Source organism: Microtus ochrogaster, linkage group LG4 (genome assembly GCF_000317375.1).
Source record: "Microtus ochrogaster isolate Prairie Vole_2 linkage group LG4, MicOch1.0, whole genome shotgun sequence".
Taxonomy (NCBI): Eukaryota; Metazoa; Chordata; class Mammalia; order Rodentia; family Cricetidae; genus Microtus; species Microtus ochrogaster.
Genome location: NC_022030.1, coordinates 15395382 through 15414988, shown reverse-complemented (window position 1 = coordinate 15414988; position 19607 = coordinate 15395382). Strand labels below are relative to the sequence as shown.

The 19607-nt window shown below is 40.4% G+C and overlaps 1 protein-coding gene and 1 pseudogene across 3 annotated transcripts in view; one reads left to right on the top strand and one right to left on the bottom strand.

Annotated features, from left to right (window-relative positions):
- Positions 1-18265, bottom strand: part of Grm1 (glutamate metabotropic receptor 1) — a 388725-nt gene extending 370460 nt beyond the window's left edge. Inside the window, exons 1-2 of one of the 3 annotated variants that reach the window (XM_026786206.1) lie at positions 18142-18265; positions 15742-16766 (exon numbers count right to left, since the gene is read on the bottom strand). In XM_026786206.1, coding sequence (XP_026642007.1) covers positions 15742-16441 — 700 coding nt within the window. In that variant the 5' untranslated portion in view covers positions 16442-16766; positions 18142-18265. Of the gene's footprint in view, positions 1-15741; positions 16767-17822; positions 17844-18141 lie in introns of those variants that run through there. The other 2 variants (XM_013351434.2, XM_026786205.1) reach the window with 2 other exon arrangements.
- On the top strand, positions 7357-7901 carry LOC101984591 (annotated as a pseudogene).
- Positions 18266-19607: the final 1342 nt, after the last annotated feature.

Sequence of the window (19607 nt, the reverse complement as noted above, 5' to 3'; positions counted from 1 at the left end):
GTCCACAGCGACTGCAGCTCAAGCTGCGAAACCTTGCCATGCACTGGCCCGGATCCTTTTCATGGTCAAATATGCATGCTACACTGGAAGTGCAAGTGGACTGCATCACTGATAACAATTTCCCAGGCAAGCAAAGAAGGCACTTCCTTTGCAAAAGAGTTATTTTCTACCCCAAGCGGGGAAGGAAAGGGCTAGTCTCGGTTTACCAGTTTTTGGCAGAAATTTGCAGAATATTGACGACATAGAAAATAGAAAGCCAACCCAAATGGAGACTCTGAGCACTTTGACATCTGGATCCACTTTTTAACCAGTTCTTCCATGACTCCCTTCTAGTATCTCTTAACTCCAAAAAAGAGCACACCATTTCCTGTGCACCTGTTGGCACTTTACCAAGCTTGGAGTCACGTGGTTTTACTCATGAGCAATTCACTTCCATTTGCCTCTGTGTTTGCAAGATTAGTTCTCATCTAAGACCCTGTCATAATGCCACTGATTTCAAGAGACTTCCTACCCTGCCTCTCCTTGTGCCTCTCCACCTCGTCACAGATGTGGTCATGTAAGATTGCTTTTCTCTTCCTCTCTCTCACTCCTCTCTCTTACCTTTCCTTCTCCTTCTGGACTAAAAGAATAGCAAGAATGTTGATGTGCCCATTAAATCTGAAGCATAGATAGCATTATTGGACTAAAACAAAAGGCATGCATAACTTATTGCAGATATTTACCTGTTGTCAAATGTTATTGAGATCTACACAGCTGGATTCATTTTCGAGACCTGTTGCCAAACACACCTCCTGATGTTCAGTAGGAAGTGTGCTTATAGAATAAACTGGTGAACTGGGCGGCTGATTGACATGCAGCTGAGGCTTGCCCTTTAAGTCAACCCACAGAGACTAAGCTAGGAGGAAAATCAGAGAGTGGGCAGAACATATGAAGGGATGAAGGCAAAATGATCCAGAGAGGCTCCATGGGGTGTAGAGAGCAAAGGCAGTCTAAAACAAAACACTCACCTCACATAACAGCTATACACAACCCCTTGTAAGTCATCTAATCTAGAAGTTACAAACCAGAGACTGTGAAATGTGTACCCTTCAACATAAAATCCATCATTTTAAAAAAAACTCTTGAGCAGGGGCAGTTGCTTATAACATTCTGGAAAATGCACAGGTTGAAGAAAATGAGAAAATTATAGTTAAGCCATATTAGAAGGGGATGCAACTAAACTGTGCTCGCTACAGCTTCATGGTACGTCTGAGTCCTCATAGGAAAGATGCAAAAAGGGTATGGCCAACTCTCTATAGGTGAAAAGGAAGACTGGAAGGAGCTCATTGGCTTGTCTAGCCATGGAGACATCTGTTGGAAGAAGTGATGCGAAAGCCAGTTCTCCCTACCACACACCCCTCACTGCTCATTGGTACCAAGTCTAAGGGGAATACAGAGCACCCTCACATACAAAAGAAAAATAATGCCCAAGGGTTTTAATTGACAATAAATGTTGTAACATTTCTGTAATTATGCAAAAGCTAAAGCTGAATATTATATTAAAAAGAAATCTACCCATAAAATGTGAAATTCATTGGACTTTTTTTTGTTATATTGGACTTTTATGAAGAAAAAAATTAAAGGAAAAATAACACATAGAATTCAGTAAAAATTCAAATGCTTTCAAAGTTTCTGGGTTTTGAAAACTGGTTTGTTAGCGTGGCATCTTCTTGGATTCTTATTTACGCTGTTAGGCAGGAAGAACCAATGTGAAGCCATGAAAGCTCTGACGTCATCAGACCCTACACTAAAGTAGAAAGTACATTGGAAACAAAGCTCTCCTGATCTAATCCTAAGGAACACTTCCTGAGCGTGTGCAAGGTGAAGGGCACTGCTCTGAGTGGCGGGGATACAGCGGTGACAAGCTGATGCCTCACCTTGCCCTGCAGCAGTTCACACCTGACCAGAGAATGGTCTCCTCCTCCAGAGAAGGTGTTCCTACACCCAGGAACTTGAATAGCCACAAGGTCACATGCAGTAGTTATTTCCATTAGCTAATCCATATTTTTAAAAAAATATTGAATGTAAAAAGGGTTAGATAAAGGGCTTTAATATAATTTTTGGAATACGTACATTATTGAAGACATTTTCTGTTTAGAGACATAGGTCATCAGATATGATGGCATTTGATGCATAGACAGCAATGAAGAAAATCATTTATAAATGTGTGAGATAGCACATACATAGTATTATGAAAAAGCTCATGGTTGCAAAGGGCTTCCAGAGGATCTGTGTCACAGTGTGCTATTGCATGGACCAGTGCCCGAGAGCTGCCTGTAAGGAATAGACTCTCAGGTCCACCACAGACCCACCAAATCAAAATCTGGGGCTTAATGAGCTCCGGGTAATCCGTCAGCACACTAGAGTTTAAGGGGATTCTGCAAGTACCTTGCTCTGCACCCTGAGAGCCTAAAAATAACCTGCTGAAAGGGAGAATATAAGCACTTCAAAAATTAATCACTCCCTTGATTTTTTTTCATTTTTTAATAAGCAATTTCTTTTCAAGTATGATTTTACTTTAGAATCACAGAGCAAGGATCTCACACACTGAACTTGCCTTGAGCATGCACCAACATAGAAGGAAGAAAAAAGCTCATCTTTTTACAATTTCCCATTTGTCATCTCTAGCCCCCTGCCCTAAAGAGTAATTCAGCTCTTGCATACATTAATGAAAAACTCTTCCTCTGCCTGTTGTGATTTAATTTAATGACCATCTATGACAGAATAAAGAGCTAGTAAGTATCCTTTTTGATGTGTCATCAAAATAGTAATAATATAATAGTAAATACTGCTGCCCTCAGCTCAGGTGAGGATGATGAAAATGATAGCATTGTGGGTCCCAAGTTATCTACACCCTCAGTAAGGCCAAATGCTACTTACATAAGTTTGAATAAGAATGGCCACCATTGTCTCAAATATTTGAGTATTTGATTACCAGGGAGTGGCACTTTTTGAAAGGATTAGGAGGTAGGCCTTGTTAGAGGAAGTGTGGCTGGAAATGGGCTTTGAGGTTTCAAAAGCTCAAGCCAAGTCCAGTGACCTTCTTTCTTCCTACTTCTCATGGATCTGGATATGGAACTCTCAGCTAATTTTCTAGCATTATGTCTGCCTATGTGCCACCATGACGACAATGAACTACACTTCAGAACTTTAAGCAAGCCCCAGTTAATTGCTCTCCTTTAAAAGAGTTGCCATGGTCACGGTGTCTCTTCACAGCAATAGAACACTGACTAAGGCAGGAGTCCATAAGGTGTTACCATCCAGGAAGTCCACGTAAATACAGGGAAAGGTAGGAAGTCAGTAAAAGGCCTCTTCCCTTTGAGTCAGTCACTGAAACAGCACTTTACAAATCCATTCTCTCCTGAGGTTGAGAAGAAGGTTTGAAAAGGAAGTTCTGTAAATTCCCCAGGACAACAGTGGGCCTGCTCAGTGCTGCACGTGGAAAAGAGAACGCTCCCTACACAGGACTAACCATGAAGTACAAGAACAAGGCAGAACGCACTGAGGACGAAATATGTAAGCTCAAAGAACCCATGCCAGGGAAGGACAGTTTGCTGAATCTGCAGAAGGGTGGCTTTACCTTGTTATGGGCTCACTACTCAAGCACTCTCCTGGACTACTTTTCTACATAGAAAAGTTTTGTGCTGTGAGGTGGTTCGGTCATTAAAGTGCCTCTTGTCCAAACAAGAAGTCTAGAGTTCAGTCTCCAGGACCTACTTAAAGACTGGAGCAGGACACAGGCCTCTGACAAGAGAATCCCTGGCTAAGCCTTGGGTCTCAAAACAAGTAAAACCAAAGGTGGGAGAGGCTAGGGAAGAATGGAAGTTAACAGGATTTGGAGAAAGATAAGAGAGGTGGGGTGGGGGTCATCAAAATGCATTGTCTACATGCATGGAGTTATCAAAAGAGGAATTTAGAAACCCTCTCTTGAAAAACCAAAAAAAAAAAAACCCCACAGGAAAAAAAAGGAACAGTTTTGTCTAAATTTAGCCTTTCAAACTGAGTGTGGCATGGTCTCTGGCACTCCACTGCATACAGAAGCCACAGTTCACTGCTGAACCTGCGCAGTGGTCATCTTTACTCACGTATTAATCTTCTGCCTCCCTGCAAAATAAAACTGAGGCATTTTACATTATAAAATCGATTGTGGAATAATGTTTTTGAAGTATGGTGAAAGAAGCTAATACCTACTTTTGTGATCTAGAAGCTAATATCCACTTTTGTGATTAAGCATAACATTTAGTTTTGAGCTTCCTCTCAGACAAAAGAAAAGTAGTAAACATGATACTCTCATGACCAATGAAAATATGGGGTGTTACCTCTTCAACAGAAACATATGGTTTCATGGAATTAAAGAATACAAGTTTATTGGCAATGCAGTTTATCCAAGTGGCATTGAATAACACAGTAAGTAAAATATATGTTCAACAAAAATGTAAAAAATATTAATGTTATTTATATTTATAGCCTGACCTTTAATAAACAGAAAAGGGAAATATTAATAGTTTAGAAAAGGCAATTCTTCAGGAAGACTAAGCAAAGTCAGGTATATAACGTTCTGGAAACCTAATTTTATGAAGAGAGGCTGATAATAATAATACGAAGACATAGGAAACATCAGTTCCCAGATCTGGTCTTCTGGCAAGGGCTGCATAGAGGAGAACTCTAGGCTATGATCTCTGATAGGCAAAGTAAGATTTTGATGTTTGGGACATTGGGCCAGCAGGTGGTCAAGAAAATGAAGTACCAGGAAATCTGAGCCTCCTTTCTTTTATCTGAGACTGTACCTCAATGGAGCAAATATCAAAACAGTGCCCTGTGGTCTCAGAAAAGCCCTCGTAAAATGATCCCTGCTTGCATTCGACTGCTTGCTTTTGGTTTTTGCTTTGTTGTTGTTTGTTTTGTTTTGTTTTTCTATCTATCCTCCCATTAGGTCCACACGGGTCATCACATTTCATCTCAGTTATTTCGTCCTCTTCCTCAAACTTAGCTTCCCTACCATTCAGAGGAAAGACTATGGCCGGATGGCCACACAAGATCTCTCCTTGCTTCCTCAGCAGCCTTACTTCATGGGTTGTCCTCAGATCCCCCCACCCCACCCCTGGTCCCCAGTCACTCTATTCCCGAAGCCTTTAAAACTGCTGATTCTTTCCAGTCCCAGTTTGCACCTCTCTATCTGCCATTGCGCTCTACACCTTCCCTTCTAGGCCTTTCTAAGAACAAGATGGCATTTCATCAACCTGTCCTGCCAGTGGATTTAGAAGTCCACAGGTTACTGGAGGGTTGAGGTTAGGCAAAAGCGAGAGCTGTTTACTGTGGTCTGAACTTAACCTCACTAATTTTATTTTTATTTTTTTATTGGTTTTTCGAGACAGGGTTTTACTTTGTAGCTTTGGAGCCTGTCTTGGAACAAGCTCTTGTAGACCAGGCTGGCCTTGAACTCACAGAGATCTGCCTGCCTCTACCACCAGGGTACTGGGATTAAAGGTGTGGGCCACCACCCCCTGGCTGAAAAAGTTTTAAGTTTAGTAAAGCTTAAACAGAATCATGATGGCATTCAAGTAAAGCCTTTGGGGAAGTGTAAAAGTTATGAGGGTCTGTCCTCCTAACAAGACTTAATTATGAAAATTAATTTATATTGTTTAAGGTCAGGCATTGTGATACATTCCTTTAATCCTTTAAGGGGCAAGTGGATCTCTGTGAGTTCATGGTCTTCCTTGTCTACGTAGTAAGTTCTAGGCCATCAAGGGCTATACAGTAAGTCCTTATCTAAAAAGAAAGAAAGAAATGAGGTAGTTAGTTACTTAATGATGTTCATAAATGACCAGGTACTTTGTTCTAGTAGCATCCAAGAATTAAGATAATACAAGTACAGGATACTGTTTTCACCACCCCTTTCCTGTTGGCCCTATTTGTAGCCAATTCTCTTTTTCTTTGGCTTCCACAATGCCTAGCTTTTCTGGTTCTTGATTTTTCTCCTACTACTTTTCTAGATTCTTTTATTCATTCTTATTTTCCCCAAAGAACTTCCCTTGACTGTCTTCTGCTTTTACTTCTCTATTGGCAGTCTAACCATACGTTGTTGGTTTATCCTTAGTTTCTGCTGAACAAGACTCCAATCCACCTCTTTTTCCAGATCGTTGGGATATAGAATCTACTGACGTATGACTTAACCAGTCTAAAACTGTGTTTTTCATTTATTTCATGCTTAGTTGCACAAAATGCCATGCTCGGACTCATTCTAGACTCCTTTCACTTTGACTCTCAGAACCTCTCAGGCACTAAATCCCAATGTACCTCATCTACATCTGACAAGTCTGGTCACTTCTTTTAGTGAAACTCTCAATACCTCACAACTAAATTGATACATTAACTAAATTTTTTTTCTGTACCACATGCTCCAACCAGACATGTCTTCTTGTCTGGTTTCATAGCTTCCTTAAGTCCTTTTCATATTCTGTACTCTCTAACGCTTCCAAAGCACCATTTTCTAAATCAAAAACACCTTCATAGTTTCTCTCTGTCTGAAACGTTTCATAGGTTTAACATTTGTACAAAATAGAGTCTGCGTCTGAATTCCTTGGCTTCATGAGTGCACGTCATCATGACCATGGCTTTTCTTCCCTTCTCAAGTCCATATGCCCCATAATTAGCAACTCTTTGAGTTCTTTGGGGTCTCCCTGTATTCTTTATCAGTGTTTCTACTCATTACCACTTCTCATCTTCTCTAGATGGAGACAATTTGCTTACTGCTTTTTTCCCCTTCCCTTTAAACACAAAAGGTATGAAATATGGCAGGTACTAAGTTTTTTAAGAGACAATAATCAGAGGATTGCTTGAGTTCAAGAATTCCTGGCCAGCCTGACCACACTTCTCAAAAAATAATATGGTCAGACAACAGGGAAAACTAGCTGGGGTTTGATAAGAGCTGTGAAACCCATTGACTAAGGGCATACACATAAGGACTCTCAGTAGATATGATTATTATTAAAAAGGTAGCATGGGGTGTGCTAATCAATGTTAGCAAATCATCAAGATATACCTCACTCTTCTTTATTTTGACACCCCACACCCCAAATACCCCATAATCCCTTCACACAGATTTAGCTATGCTAAGACATTCTTAATTTTAGTTAGTAGGGAACCTGATAACAATAATGACATGTAACATTCTATTAGCACTACTGTCGTTCATCAGCACAATAAACTTAGGGAATTTTCTTTTGTACCTTTTATTCCTAATGAATGAAAAGTAGTGATTGATTTCTAATTCCCTCAAAATTTATAGCTATAGGCCCTCCCCTTCCGTCTCTCTCTTTCCGGTGGAGGAGTCTAGAGATGACGTTCAGAGATGGCACCTTGCAAGGGGAAGGAAAAGAAGGAAGAACAAGTCATTAGCCTTGGGCCTCAAGTGGCTGAAGGAGAGAATGTATTTGGCGTCTGCCACATTTTTGCGTCCTTCAATGACACCTTTGTCCCTGTTACTGATCTTTCTGGCAAGGAAACCATCTGCCGGGTGACTGGTGGAATGAAGGTCAAGGCTGACAGAGACCAGTCCTCTCCCTATGCAGCCATGTTGGCTGCCCAGGATGTGGCCCAGAGGTGCAAGGAGCTGGGCATCACTGCCCTGCATATCAAACTCTGCCCCACAGGAGGAAACAGGACCAAGACCCCTGGACCTGGAGCCCAGTCAGCCCTCAGAGCTCTTGCTAGCTCAGGCATGAAGATTGGGCGGATTGAGGATGTCACCCGATTCCCTCTGACAGCACCCGAAGGAAGGGAGGTCGTCGTGGTCGCCATCTGTGAACAGGACTTCTCGAATTATTTTCTGTTAATAAATTGCTTTGTATCAGAAAAAAAAATTATAGTTATATGAAATAACTACTCAGAATTGAAATTTCCTTTCTCTGGGATAATGACATAAGATGGCCCATCTTCAAAATGGTTAGCAAGCACATAAACCATGTAGAGTTGTTCAGATGGAAAACCAAAGCCAGATTAAGTAAAAAAAAAAAAAAAAAAAAAAAAAATTGTGATTCAGACCGTCCTTGAGCATGTGGAAGGTTAAAGAAAGAAGCTTGGGAACAAAAGAAGTTGGAAAGGACACTGTGTTGTTCAAGACTTTCTGTTATTTGCAAGTTCAAGATCAAGAGCAGAACATGCTTTAAAATACCAAACCGTCAGAATGTGGTCAGAGCAAGGAGCAAGAGGGTGGATGGAAGGAAGGCAAAGGACATGGAGCTGACATCAACTAACAACAAAGATAAGGATTGTGCCAATGTATGTGACAGTCATCCAAAACTGAAACAAGAGTTGGCATTGACAGGATAACACTCAGCTGTAAGCAAGAGTTTGCAGGACAGAGAGGCATCTCCCAGGAGCTGCTGGATTACAACCACATAGTTGGGTACAATGAAACTGGAGTAAATCAGATGTAGACAGTCTACGAGGATGGGTTATGTAAGCTTCAAATAACCATGGGTTTAATAAAATGTCTAATGCAAATCTTAATTACAACTGGCTTTGCTAACAATGAATGTCATGGTCTTGTGTGTGCCATTTTATATTACTGTGTGGCTCTAGTTTACTTATTTGAAACATGAAAAAGTTTTTTTGAAAGCTATGCCAAATTCTGTACTTTTAACCATGAAGTTCATTTCATCTTCAGTTTCTAGGTTTGGGGTCAAGAATAAGATACTATTAACTGATTTCTTGTACTTGTTCAATATGCATGAGCAGAGATTTCATGTCTCTGGTAGAAGTTTAACAAAGGCAACTGAATTGTAGATATGTATAACAGCTCTTTGTTTTACAGAATACTGCTGTAAAGTCAGTAACGTAACACTAAGCATCATTCTTAGATTACAAAGGAAACTGGGATACATATAGTATTTTCCATAGTCCTTTGAGAATCTGTTTTAGAAATTAATCAAATGTTCTTTTAAAAAATCCAAAGACCTGTAGCTACTAATTTCTTTCTAGTTCTTCTAAGAGTTTGAAACTCTTGATGACAATAATGATAGCAGTAATAATAACAGTTCTTATTCGTATTGTTATGATCCTAAACCCAGGAAAGTATGTGATTTTATAGTTGGCTCATGTATTCATTAGCAAATTTCATTAGAGAGGAAATAAGCCAGATGTGGTGACTATTCTCCTATCCCTTAGAAGGTTGAAGTCAGGGCATTGTTTTAAGTCAGTCAGGACACTATGGTAGTCTGACATTAAAAGAAAAAGAATGGTTATTTAGTAACTGAAGATTTATGCTCCTTAAGTTAGGTTGTTTCACTAAGCACTAGGGATTTTACCTAAATTGTTTAAGGAATTGGTATCTAATTACCCATGTTGCTCTGAATCAGTAACCTATTGGTCACAAAGTTGGATAAAGAGGAAATCCTAAAATCAATACACGAGCACTTCATAGCACCAAGTTTCTTCTTGAATCAATAAATTATTTTCATAAAAACATTACTATTGTATTTGGCATAATAGTACTTACAGGTTAAAAAAGCAAATATCCAGGTAAAAATTACAAGAAAAATCCTGTAAGTTAAATTCAAAGTGTCGATACTTTTAAAATTGTTGAATATATGAAAGCAAGGAACTCAGGACCGCGAGGGGTACACCCACACACTGAGACAATGGGGATGATCTTTCGGGAATTCACCAAGGCCAGCTAGCCTGGGTATGAAAAAGCATGGGATAAAACCGGACTTACATAGCAGACAATGAGGACTACTGAGAACTCAAGAACAATGGCAATGGGTTTTTGATCCTACTGCACATACTGGCTTTGGGGGAGCCTAGGCTGTTTGGATGCTCAACTTACTAAACCTGGATGGAGGTGGGCGGTCCTTGGACTTCCCACAGGTCAGGGAACCCTGATTGCTCTTCAAGCTGATGAGGGAGAGGGACTTGATCAGGGGAGGGGGAGGGAAATGGGAGGCGGTGGCAGGGAGGAGGCAGAAATCCTTAATAAATAAATAAAATTTAAAAAAAAAGAATTCTAGAAGAAACAAACATTAAAAAAAAAGAAAAAAAAGAAAGAAGCAAATATCTCTATGTAAATTCAAGGTCCGATGATAACTCTCAGATGGATGAAACAGAGATCATTTTGACAAGGCTTTATATCCTACCTTCAGTTTGTTATTTCAATTTTAGTTTCTATGAAAATTGACAATTTTAGTGAGATATTGCTTCCAATGTATAATTCAGAATAGTTTGAACTTAGAATTAATCCCCTCCCTTCCTTTTGGTTGTAGATAGTCACCAAATTACTCTGTGTAGGGACCTCTCCCACATCCGTGAATACTCAAGACAGTTCCTACAGGCATGGATACAGGCCAGTATAACCTAGGCAATTCTTCAATGGAGGCTTTTCTCTCAGAGGACCCTAGGCTGTGTCAAGTTGACAATTAAAGCCAGCACTTAGAGAATGGGTTTGATAAATATAGCCAATATAAAAGAAAATTAAGACACACATTCAAAGGTATCAGCCCAGGAGGGTTTGTGTTAAAAATAAATGTTTTTATAAACTATATCCAAACACAAAGTAACACCTCATATTTATGATTACTTTGTATATTCAAAGAAAATGTCACTTTCTTTAATAGGAATTAGGAAATTAAATAGCATAGTTTTCAAACATCACCTTGTAGATGCATTAAACACAGAGGTTGGAGTTTGAAGAAGCTAATAAACAAAGTAGAAAACAAGGTTCTACTTTGATCCAAATACTTTTAATAAGTCACAAATTAAGTGTCTTCCTGTCTTTCTTTCCCACCTTTCTCTTGCTAATGACAGATTCAAGTCAGAAGTCTTTGAATCAGGTTGAATTTGGCTTGGATGTGCTTTTCTTGAAACCTAAACTAAAACCTAAACCTAAACACACAGAAAGACCTTCCATTACTTGTCCTTCTTGTTCATAAAGACTCAAGGAATTCACTAAGAATCCACTTCTGTCCTTAGTTTTAGTTCCTGGCCCAGACTCACAACTCTAAGTCATTACACCCTCTGTACCTACCTTTTAGAAATGTTATATTCCCAAATAAAATCCGAATAAAAATTTCCTTGTCTCCAGATAATAATTATGCTAAAAAGTATTATCTTCTAGTGTTTCCTAAACATTTATAAACTTGTATTTCCAAATGTCTAAGCTGCAATAATTAGTGTCTATCTGTTGATTATTTCACATGTGATCAATTCTACCCTTTTTAGACTATAAACTACCTGATAACCTCCTTCAAAAATCTCACAGATTGTATGCAGCTAGTGTTCATGTGTAATTCAATATTTGTTGCAATGATGCTTCGCTTAAACTACACATAGTTATTACCTATGCACCTACCAGGTGGTATGGTTTGGAATGGAAGGACGTTCTTCTAGGACAATTCACACTATATTAAGTGAATGCCAACAGAATCCAAGAACTAGTCCAGTGATGAAGGGGTACAAGGCTTTACACCTGATATTTTATTCAGGTTTTAGTATATATTATTATGACCTAATCACATAGAGCTGGAATTCCCAAGTGAATTAAAGTCCCAGCATGGACTTCTAGGTTACCAAGACAGATTTAAGAAAAATAAATCTGTACATAAAAGGAAAACATCACATTTTTGTTTTTGTATATAATAGTAGAAATAGTCACAAAAATTGAAATACTCAAGGATTTTAGGAGATTTTTGAGATGTTAATTTGTGTCAGATCTGCTTGAGGAAAACAAAAGGTGAGTAAATGAACTGGTGGGGAGAGGATTCCTGGTGACAAGTGTCAGCTAGAAGAAAGACCTGACAGTATCAAATGACTCAGTCAGTAAGGGAGAAATGCTGGAAACGTCGGGTCATCAATTGCAGGAGTTTTGAAAATAGACTGAATTGTGTGCACTTCTACCTCTGAAATTAACTCTTAATTCATCTCATTAGAATACTTACCACAGTTAAGCAGTCTAGAGCTTGAATAAGGGAAGAGTGGTGTTAGCATTGGCATCTTTCATGTGTTGGTCTAAAGAATTTTTCAAGACACTACTATTCCTTGCTATATGGTAAAATAGAAGAATTCATAATAGAATTCCCTGTGAAATAGATTGCAACAAGACACTAAAGGGAAGATAACAAAAATGGGCAGGAACTATATTAATAGGCACCCTCAAGTAGAAGTTAGTATATGTAATTTTGTGAGGAATGCTTAACTTGTGTATCTATGGCTTAAAAGGATTTTCCTCTGATACCATGAAATTTTAAATTGTTTTTATGTCAAATGGAAAAATGTTTTTAAAAAAGAAAAACAATTTAAAAAAAAACAAAAAAAGTCAATTACATATTAAATATAAGCCCATGTTAAGAGAGATGTGGCACCAAAATGACATTTAACTATTCAAGAAATCACCTTAATTTAAGGTGGATATTTGCAGAATGGAAACATCATCGTTAAAGCCACTGCTTGTCTGCCTACCTGGACAAACACAAAAGTCCTAAGAAAAGAAATAAATCCAACCCTAAAGAAAACTTAAAGCTACAAACTCAAAAACCACGTTAATGAACTTTCTCAAAGCTTTGAATTTAATCACCTGAAATTGTCACTTTTAAAAGTTGGTTTGCAGAACCTTTTGGAATGATTGATTTGACTTTTGCCCAGCAATCTCTGTTTCATCAGAAGAATGGAATAAAATGTCCTTGGCGGAGATAGTCTTCTCAGAAGTGGCTATTTTAGTACTCTGTGCTTAGCATATTTAAAGACATTCATTTCAAGTGAGCATCCAGAGTGGATTTGAATTTCATTGGTACATGGAAGGGGTCTATTGCTTCTATATCCTTCTTCCTCTTTAGTCTCACAGCGTTCAAAAGCAGTCTAAGAACAGTTTCTGGAGCCTCTACTGAAGGAACTTTTTGTGCACCTTTTCTCTCTTGTCTGCTAAACTGACAGTTGTCGTGGAGAGTTCAGTACAAAGAATGGAAGCTTGAAAACCATGTGAAAGAATGTAACTACTAAATTCTAATTTAAAAAACAAAAGAGAATGTATCTCAGGGGTTGTTTCAAAGTGAAATAAAGAAATAACAATATAAAACAATGTGAACAATGAACAGACACTTAAAGTCATCAAAATTGTTACAGAAATTAAGGTACACGAGTGTAGCCACTTGTGATGTGAACTATACTAGACATGTTCCTGATTTTAAAAAAAAAATAGGGGTAAATTGACCACATAGTGGCTGGTTTGAAAATGTGGGGTAAAATAAGTCACTAGAGGCCACAGTTTTTCTACGATCCAAATTCACATATTGAGACCAGCAGTCTCTCTTGCTGAATAGTGCCCAGATGGCAGAGACAGCCCTGGTATGTGGTCTTCACAGCTTCTTCACAGGAAGCTGTCACCAATAGGTGACCCTGTCGGTCTGAAGGCAGTAAACTTGCTATGTGAGCCAAGGAAGTACACCACAGTCCCTGAGAAACAGAGGGCAGAGCCTCAGGAAAAAATAAATTTACAGTTAGTGCTGACTCAAAGGAGCTCATACAACATTTTTTTTTTTTGGAGTTCGAAGAATATAAAAGCAATTTGATTTTCACAAGTAAAATGTGTTATAAAAGGAGAAACCAATTCCTATTAAAAAGAAAAAAAGATAGTGTATCTAAGTGAGGATGCTCTGTGAGCAAGATGTAGCCTGGAATTAATTCCAGTGTGGAGTCACCATCCTTGCCATACAACAGTAATCAAAAGACAGAAAAGGAACAAAACAACCCAAGCTAATATACCGGTAAAATCAAGGTAGGCATCTCCTAAAAAATAAACTAGCAAACCAATACATTTTCAAAGCATGATTTTTTGTCTTGTCAGGGGAAAAAAACATGATTAGCAGTTATTTTAGTGACATAATGCTTTTGAAAACCATATTTAAAAGAGAAGGGTCTCCTATCGTCTTCCTCCTCCAAATGAAACATAATAAAATGTGGGAAATAAAGCTACCATTAAAATGATGATTTATATCTCTCTCCTGAAGAAAGAAATCATACTTCTGATAATGGTGACCAATTACTAAGGTCAATAGAGGAAAAATGTTAACTATTCAAATAAATTACCATCAATCTAGGTTTTGCATTTCCTTGTTCCTTATCTCTCCAGGTCTGATAGTCCACACGTTTTAACTTGTGCTTTCAGAAGGGGGTACCTAGGCACTAGAGGAATCTGTCATAATAGAATGTAGTAAATTAGCATTTAAACCTTAAAATGTAAAGAATTAATTGCCAAATTTAAAATTGTAGTTTAAAGAACAATGAGTCTGTGTTCAGAAGAGGTGAAATAACATCACTGAAAGCCAAGGTTTGGGAGCAAGAGTCAGGAAACAGGGAAGTTTCTGTTTCTTTTTTCCACCAGTCAAGTCTGAAATTCTGTTTAAATCTACATTACTTTGGTATGTTTGGAAAACTCTGCTTCCTTTATTGATACATCTGTTCACATCAACTAAAGCCAGCAACCACTAAGGTGACTGACTATTGAGCATTTTCAGATGAAACCAAGTCTATATCTTTTCTTTCAGTGAAAGAAAATTTTGATTTTAAAATATGACTTTAATGCTTTTCAGTCATTTGTACATTTCAGATAAATAGTTGTGAATTGTTGTCTTAGAAGTTGATTTATAGCCAGGTGCTCTGTTTCTTTATAAGCCCTCTAGGGGAAGTTAGAATCAATGATCTTAAAAATTCTCATTTTAGCTGAAACTTCATCTAAGCTTCAGTGACTATAGTAAAGAAGATCTTTTTTGTAAGAAGTCTCCAAGAATTCACATCTATAATATTCTGAAAAAAAAAAACCCAAAACTTTAACCTCAGGTCAGACTACTTCGTTTTTCAAAAGCCATTTTAAATCTGATATCTGCTGTCCCTTCGTTGGTGATTTATCACTGGTCTCTCTTTAAATTCCAAAGAGCAAGGTCATGATGTTGAAGACTATAAAGCCAAACTCAACTCCAAGTTATGATCAGCACCATTTACCATAAAAACAAAGTAATTTTTTAGTGGGAGGGTGCATGATTTTGGCACAAGAAATAAGATAAAATAAACAAATATTTAAGATATTTACTTTTGTATGTAAGGTATTCCAGAATTTTAAGTGTGTCTTTCTGATAGGCTGAGGAAGATGAATGAATACTCAATTCCCAGGGAAGTTTTGTGTGTGAGAGTAGGCACACCACCAAAGGACAATGGAGCATACCTCCAGATTTTTAAGACAAGAGAAAACTCACAAGCTCACGCTTCAAATCCGCAGGAGAAGACAGGGAGTGGGGTGTGCCTAGGTGTGAATTATTCACGTTGATTAGCTCATTAAGCTTGGGAAACCATGGACCACTCATTGATAGGAAATCCAGTACCTTTACCTTGGACCAGTAAGCCTACCAAATGCAAACAAACTCTGAGGGTAAGCCACCTTGCGATCTGTAAATCAAATCTATAGCTGGACACCTTTGCATGCTGTTTTCATATCTTTTCTGCTCCCCAAAACACCCTCGAATACAGTTTTACTGCACTGTAATTACCAAGAAAGGAAGATAAAAAGGCAATGCCTAGGTGGGCGTGCACTGAGAAGGGTAAAGTCAGCTTCCCGCTGTTCTAGAAATAAACAGAGATCACGTACACTACGTTTCTGGGCAAGAACCATGTAATTCCTTGACTATCTTGGTAGTTTTCTTTCCCAAATATAGTGCCTACCTTCTGTGTGGACTGCGGAGACATAGGTCCAATTGTAACGCTTGACTATGTCAAGCATCGCCCTTGCCTGCAAAGTGTCAGAAGGGACCACCCTTAGGAAGTATTTGTACAAAGTTTTGTCGCTCAGGTCTATGCTTGTGGCAGAATAGGCGATCTGTGGGATATCGAACAGCTGGAGAAGATTCTGGACTTGAATGGCCACAGAGCTGGAGCCAGGGCCGATCACTCCAGCAATAGGTTTCTTAGTCCTGCCTGGGGGGAGGGTCTGGCCATCTGGCAGGCAGCGGTTCAACCCATCCTTCTCATCTCGGATGGAAATCAGAGAGTCTCTGATGAACTCGATGCTCTGTTCCAGGGCCACGGAAGAGTGCCAGCAGGAGTCTCGGATCTCACTGCCCAGGGTGATGTTGGGCAGGAGCACCGGGTCCGCATTGATCTTATCCAACGTGTGGAACATGGCCTCCACCCTCTGGATACCATACTGTTCTCTAATCTCCCCACACTTCCTTTCGGGTACCTTCTCTGCTGGAGGTTGGTGATGGACCGAGAAGAGGGCTCCAATGATGACATCTCCATCCATCCTGGCCACGGAGCGCTGAGATGAGGCACTCACCAGCAATACTTTTCTGTCGGGAATTCTGGGCAAAATGGACATCTCCAAATAGATCATTGGGAAGAAAACCAAGAGGAGCCGGATCATTGTGGCGAAGACGCGGTACACCGCGGGCCAGCCGAGTTCCCACGCCGGTCCTTTCTGCAGGTTCCCAGTGCGAACCACCCAGACGTCCTCCGCTGCCTTTGTAAGCTTCGTGCCTTTGGCCAACACAGCTGTTTCAACGCTTTCTCAGCCTCCACCACCGCCTCTCTCCCCTCCACTTCCTCCTGCTGGTCCTCCGCGACCGCTCCCACACCCTGGGGGCGTGCTTAGAGAAAATCAAGTTGCGGTTTTTCACTGGTGCCCGAAGGTGTGTAGATCAGGTGTGCAATGCGCGGCGTGTTAGTGACAGCGAGCTGGGCTCTGATCACTGAAAGAAGAGAGGCAATGCCAGGTCATCGGAGGAATTGTGTTTAAACTCTGGGGTCTGTGATACTAACTATTGTCCCGTCCACTTCACCCCAACACATCCTTCAGAAATAGCCAGGGAGGCAGCTCTGGTCAGTGATGGAAGTGCTGTGCCCTGCTCGCTCGCAACCGGGGTCCTGAGAGCTGCAGAGCCCTGCTGACCCGCCCCCTCCTCTTGCCTCAGGTCCCTTCACTGTTCCTCCTAACCGACTGAGCTTTCTCAGGTGAAGGGGGGAGGCAAGGGGAGGGAGAGGGGAAAGAGGGAGGAGCTAAATCCTTCAACCTAAGTAAGAACTTTCCCGGATTTGAAAAGATCAACTTTTTCCCAGAAGAAAATTTGGGAACTCTTCGCAAGGTAGAAGCGCTGTTTAAAAGAGAAACAACGCAAACAATGGAAGCTCCTTTTACTTTAACACTTAAGGGTTGAAGACACCCTGACATACAATTTTAGTAGTAAATGTAAATGCGACAGCTTGTGAAAAAGCCATATTAGTTACTAAGGCAACGCCTGGTAGTCTCCTTGTCTTGGGGTTTGTTATGTTGCACCCCTTAAGACATGAGGCTTACGGTAGAAGGAGCGCAATAGATAACTTGTTTTTTGAGATAGGTTTGGACAGGAGGTGGGTATCTTGCATCCGCCTATGTACCGGAGCTTTTGGGGCTTTGCATCGCTGTAAGAAAAGGAAGAAAGAGCTGGGCATGAGGGGGTCGCCTTTGGCACAGCACCCTGAGCCACAACGCGGTCAGAACCCTGGACAGCGCTCGGAGCTAACCGAAAACACCTTTCCTTGTCTGCAAAGATGCTATAATGACGGGCGCACTGAAAATCCTTGACCTCCCTTCGCTTTTCCATCGCCTTCTCCATACACACACACACACACACACACACACACACACACACACACACACATACCACACATACACACACACATCTCCCTAGTATCTCTCCACCCTCATTCTCTTCGCTTGCCTGTTGTGCAGGACTTCAATCCAACTGCTTTGGGTACGGTAGAGGTACCTGCGGGGCTGAAGTTGGCTCCCTCTCTCGTCCCTCCCCTTTCTCAAGGTGAGAGTCAAGATGAAAAGGGGGCTGCGGGAGCAGGCTGGGAATGAAAAGACCGGAGGCAAGGCACAAAAGAGGGAGGAATCTAGCCAGACTCCCACCGCTCCCCACCGCTTCTCAGACAGGCACGACTGAAAGAGATAAATAAACGAAGATCCTCCTGGATCCAGAAAAAAATCCGATAGATAGAACAGTACCTTCCTCTGGGGTGGGCTTCACCGCGGGAAGATATCCGCTCACCTGAGCCAGTTTGGGGTGTGTACTCAAGACCTACCTGAGTCCGGGTAGACAGAGCTATTGGTCCCCAGGTCAGAGGACTGCAGACACCTCGGTTCGCAGACACCTCAGCTCTAATCCAGACGGTGCAAGGATGCGATCTGGGCTGTACACTAGTGCCCTCTTTCTTCGGCACTATTTTACCGCAAGGGAAATAAAAATGGGGGAGGGAAGCAAACTCAAAAAAAAAAAAAAGAAAGAAAGAAAGAAAGAAAGAAAGAAAGAAAGAAAGAAAGAAAGAAAGAAAGAAAACGAAGAAGAAGAAAAGAAAAAAAAAAGCAGGTCACCCAAGGTTTGTCTAATATCTAATGTATAAAAACTAGACATTTGATAGAGGAGGAGGAGAAGCCAAAGAAATGCAGAAACTGTCAATTTCTCCACTGCTGTGTTGTCTATCTATCTGACAGACTTTAAAGAGGTTATCAGACACATGGGGATTCAGTAATTTCTGGCCAGAGGAGTGAGGAGCTCCTGGTCTCCTTTGGGGTGATTAGCTTTCTTTGCATTTAGCCCAAGGACTCACATATTTTTTTCCCTCTTGAAATGAGATCCACACTCACAAAAGCAATGTGTGCAATATGTGTCTATATCGCAGGAGAAGGCTCTGTTGGCAGGTTGCAAAGAAGATGGAAATCGGTTCCATAGAACAAGGGAAAGGAGGAGCATACACACCCTAAAGCAGGATGAGTCAAATGTAGAGTGGATGTCACACCCACCTTTTCCAGGTCAAGATGGATCTAAATTGAGAACAAGAGATCATATGAAAACACTGGAGTGAAAAACACTTATCTGAATGCCTCCCAGACTGCCAGCACCTTCCCGACAGGTCTCACAGTGTCGCATTTTCCTGCATGAAGACTGGAAGTTAAATCACATTCCTCTTGGAGCAGGAAGGCAGAACCGAATGAGTCCATGCTTTTTTAGAGGCAAAAACAAACGACATGGAGGCTTTCCACACTTAGTTAAATTTCTTTGGAGCAGAAACCAGCCTGTTTTGGGGCCCTTGATCATCACCTTGTTCACCTCATCTTGGTATTAGGAAAGCTGTCAGGGCCAAGGAGATGAGCCATATGGAACTATATCTTCAACTGGATGTTCCGTCAGAAGTTGGGAAGGGAAATGCGTCCAGTCAAGAACAGATAGACTCCGTGTTCTGGTTTTTGTTTTTTATTTTCCTCAAGTGTCAGACATTTCTAAACTGTTTTCTTCGGCAACCTAAAAAGGATTCTTCTGACAGCCTTTCCCACAAAGAATGAACTGAAGCAAGTTATGTACTCTACAGAGTAAAAAGTCTCACTTCTCAGTTCTGGGGGAAAAACACGCATTTACTCAAGGGAAGGAGGAACACATAAGTTTCAGTCTCTATATACAGTGCAAACTCATTCTGTTTGAATTTTCAGAAGAGAAAGCTGAATTTTTCATAGTGCCCATAGTATTTCATGTCCTCTAACAGCAATTTGAGTT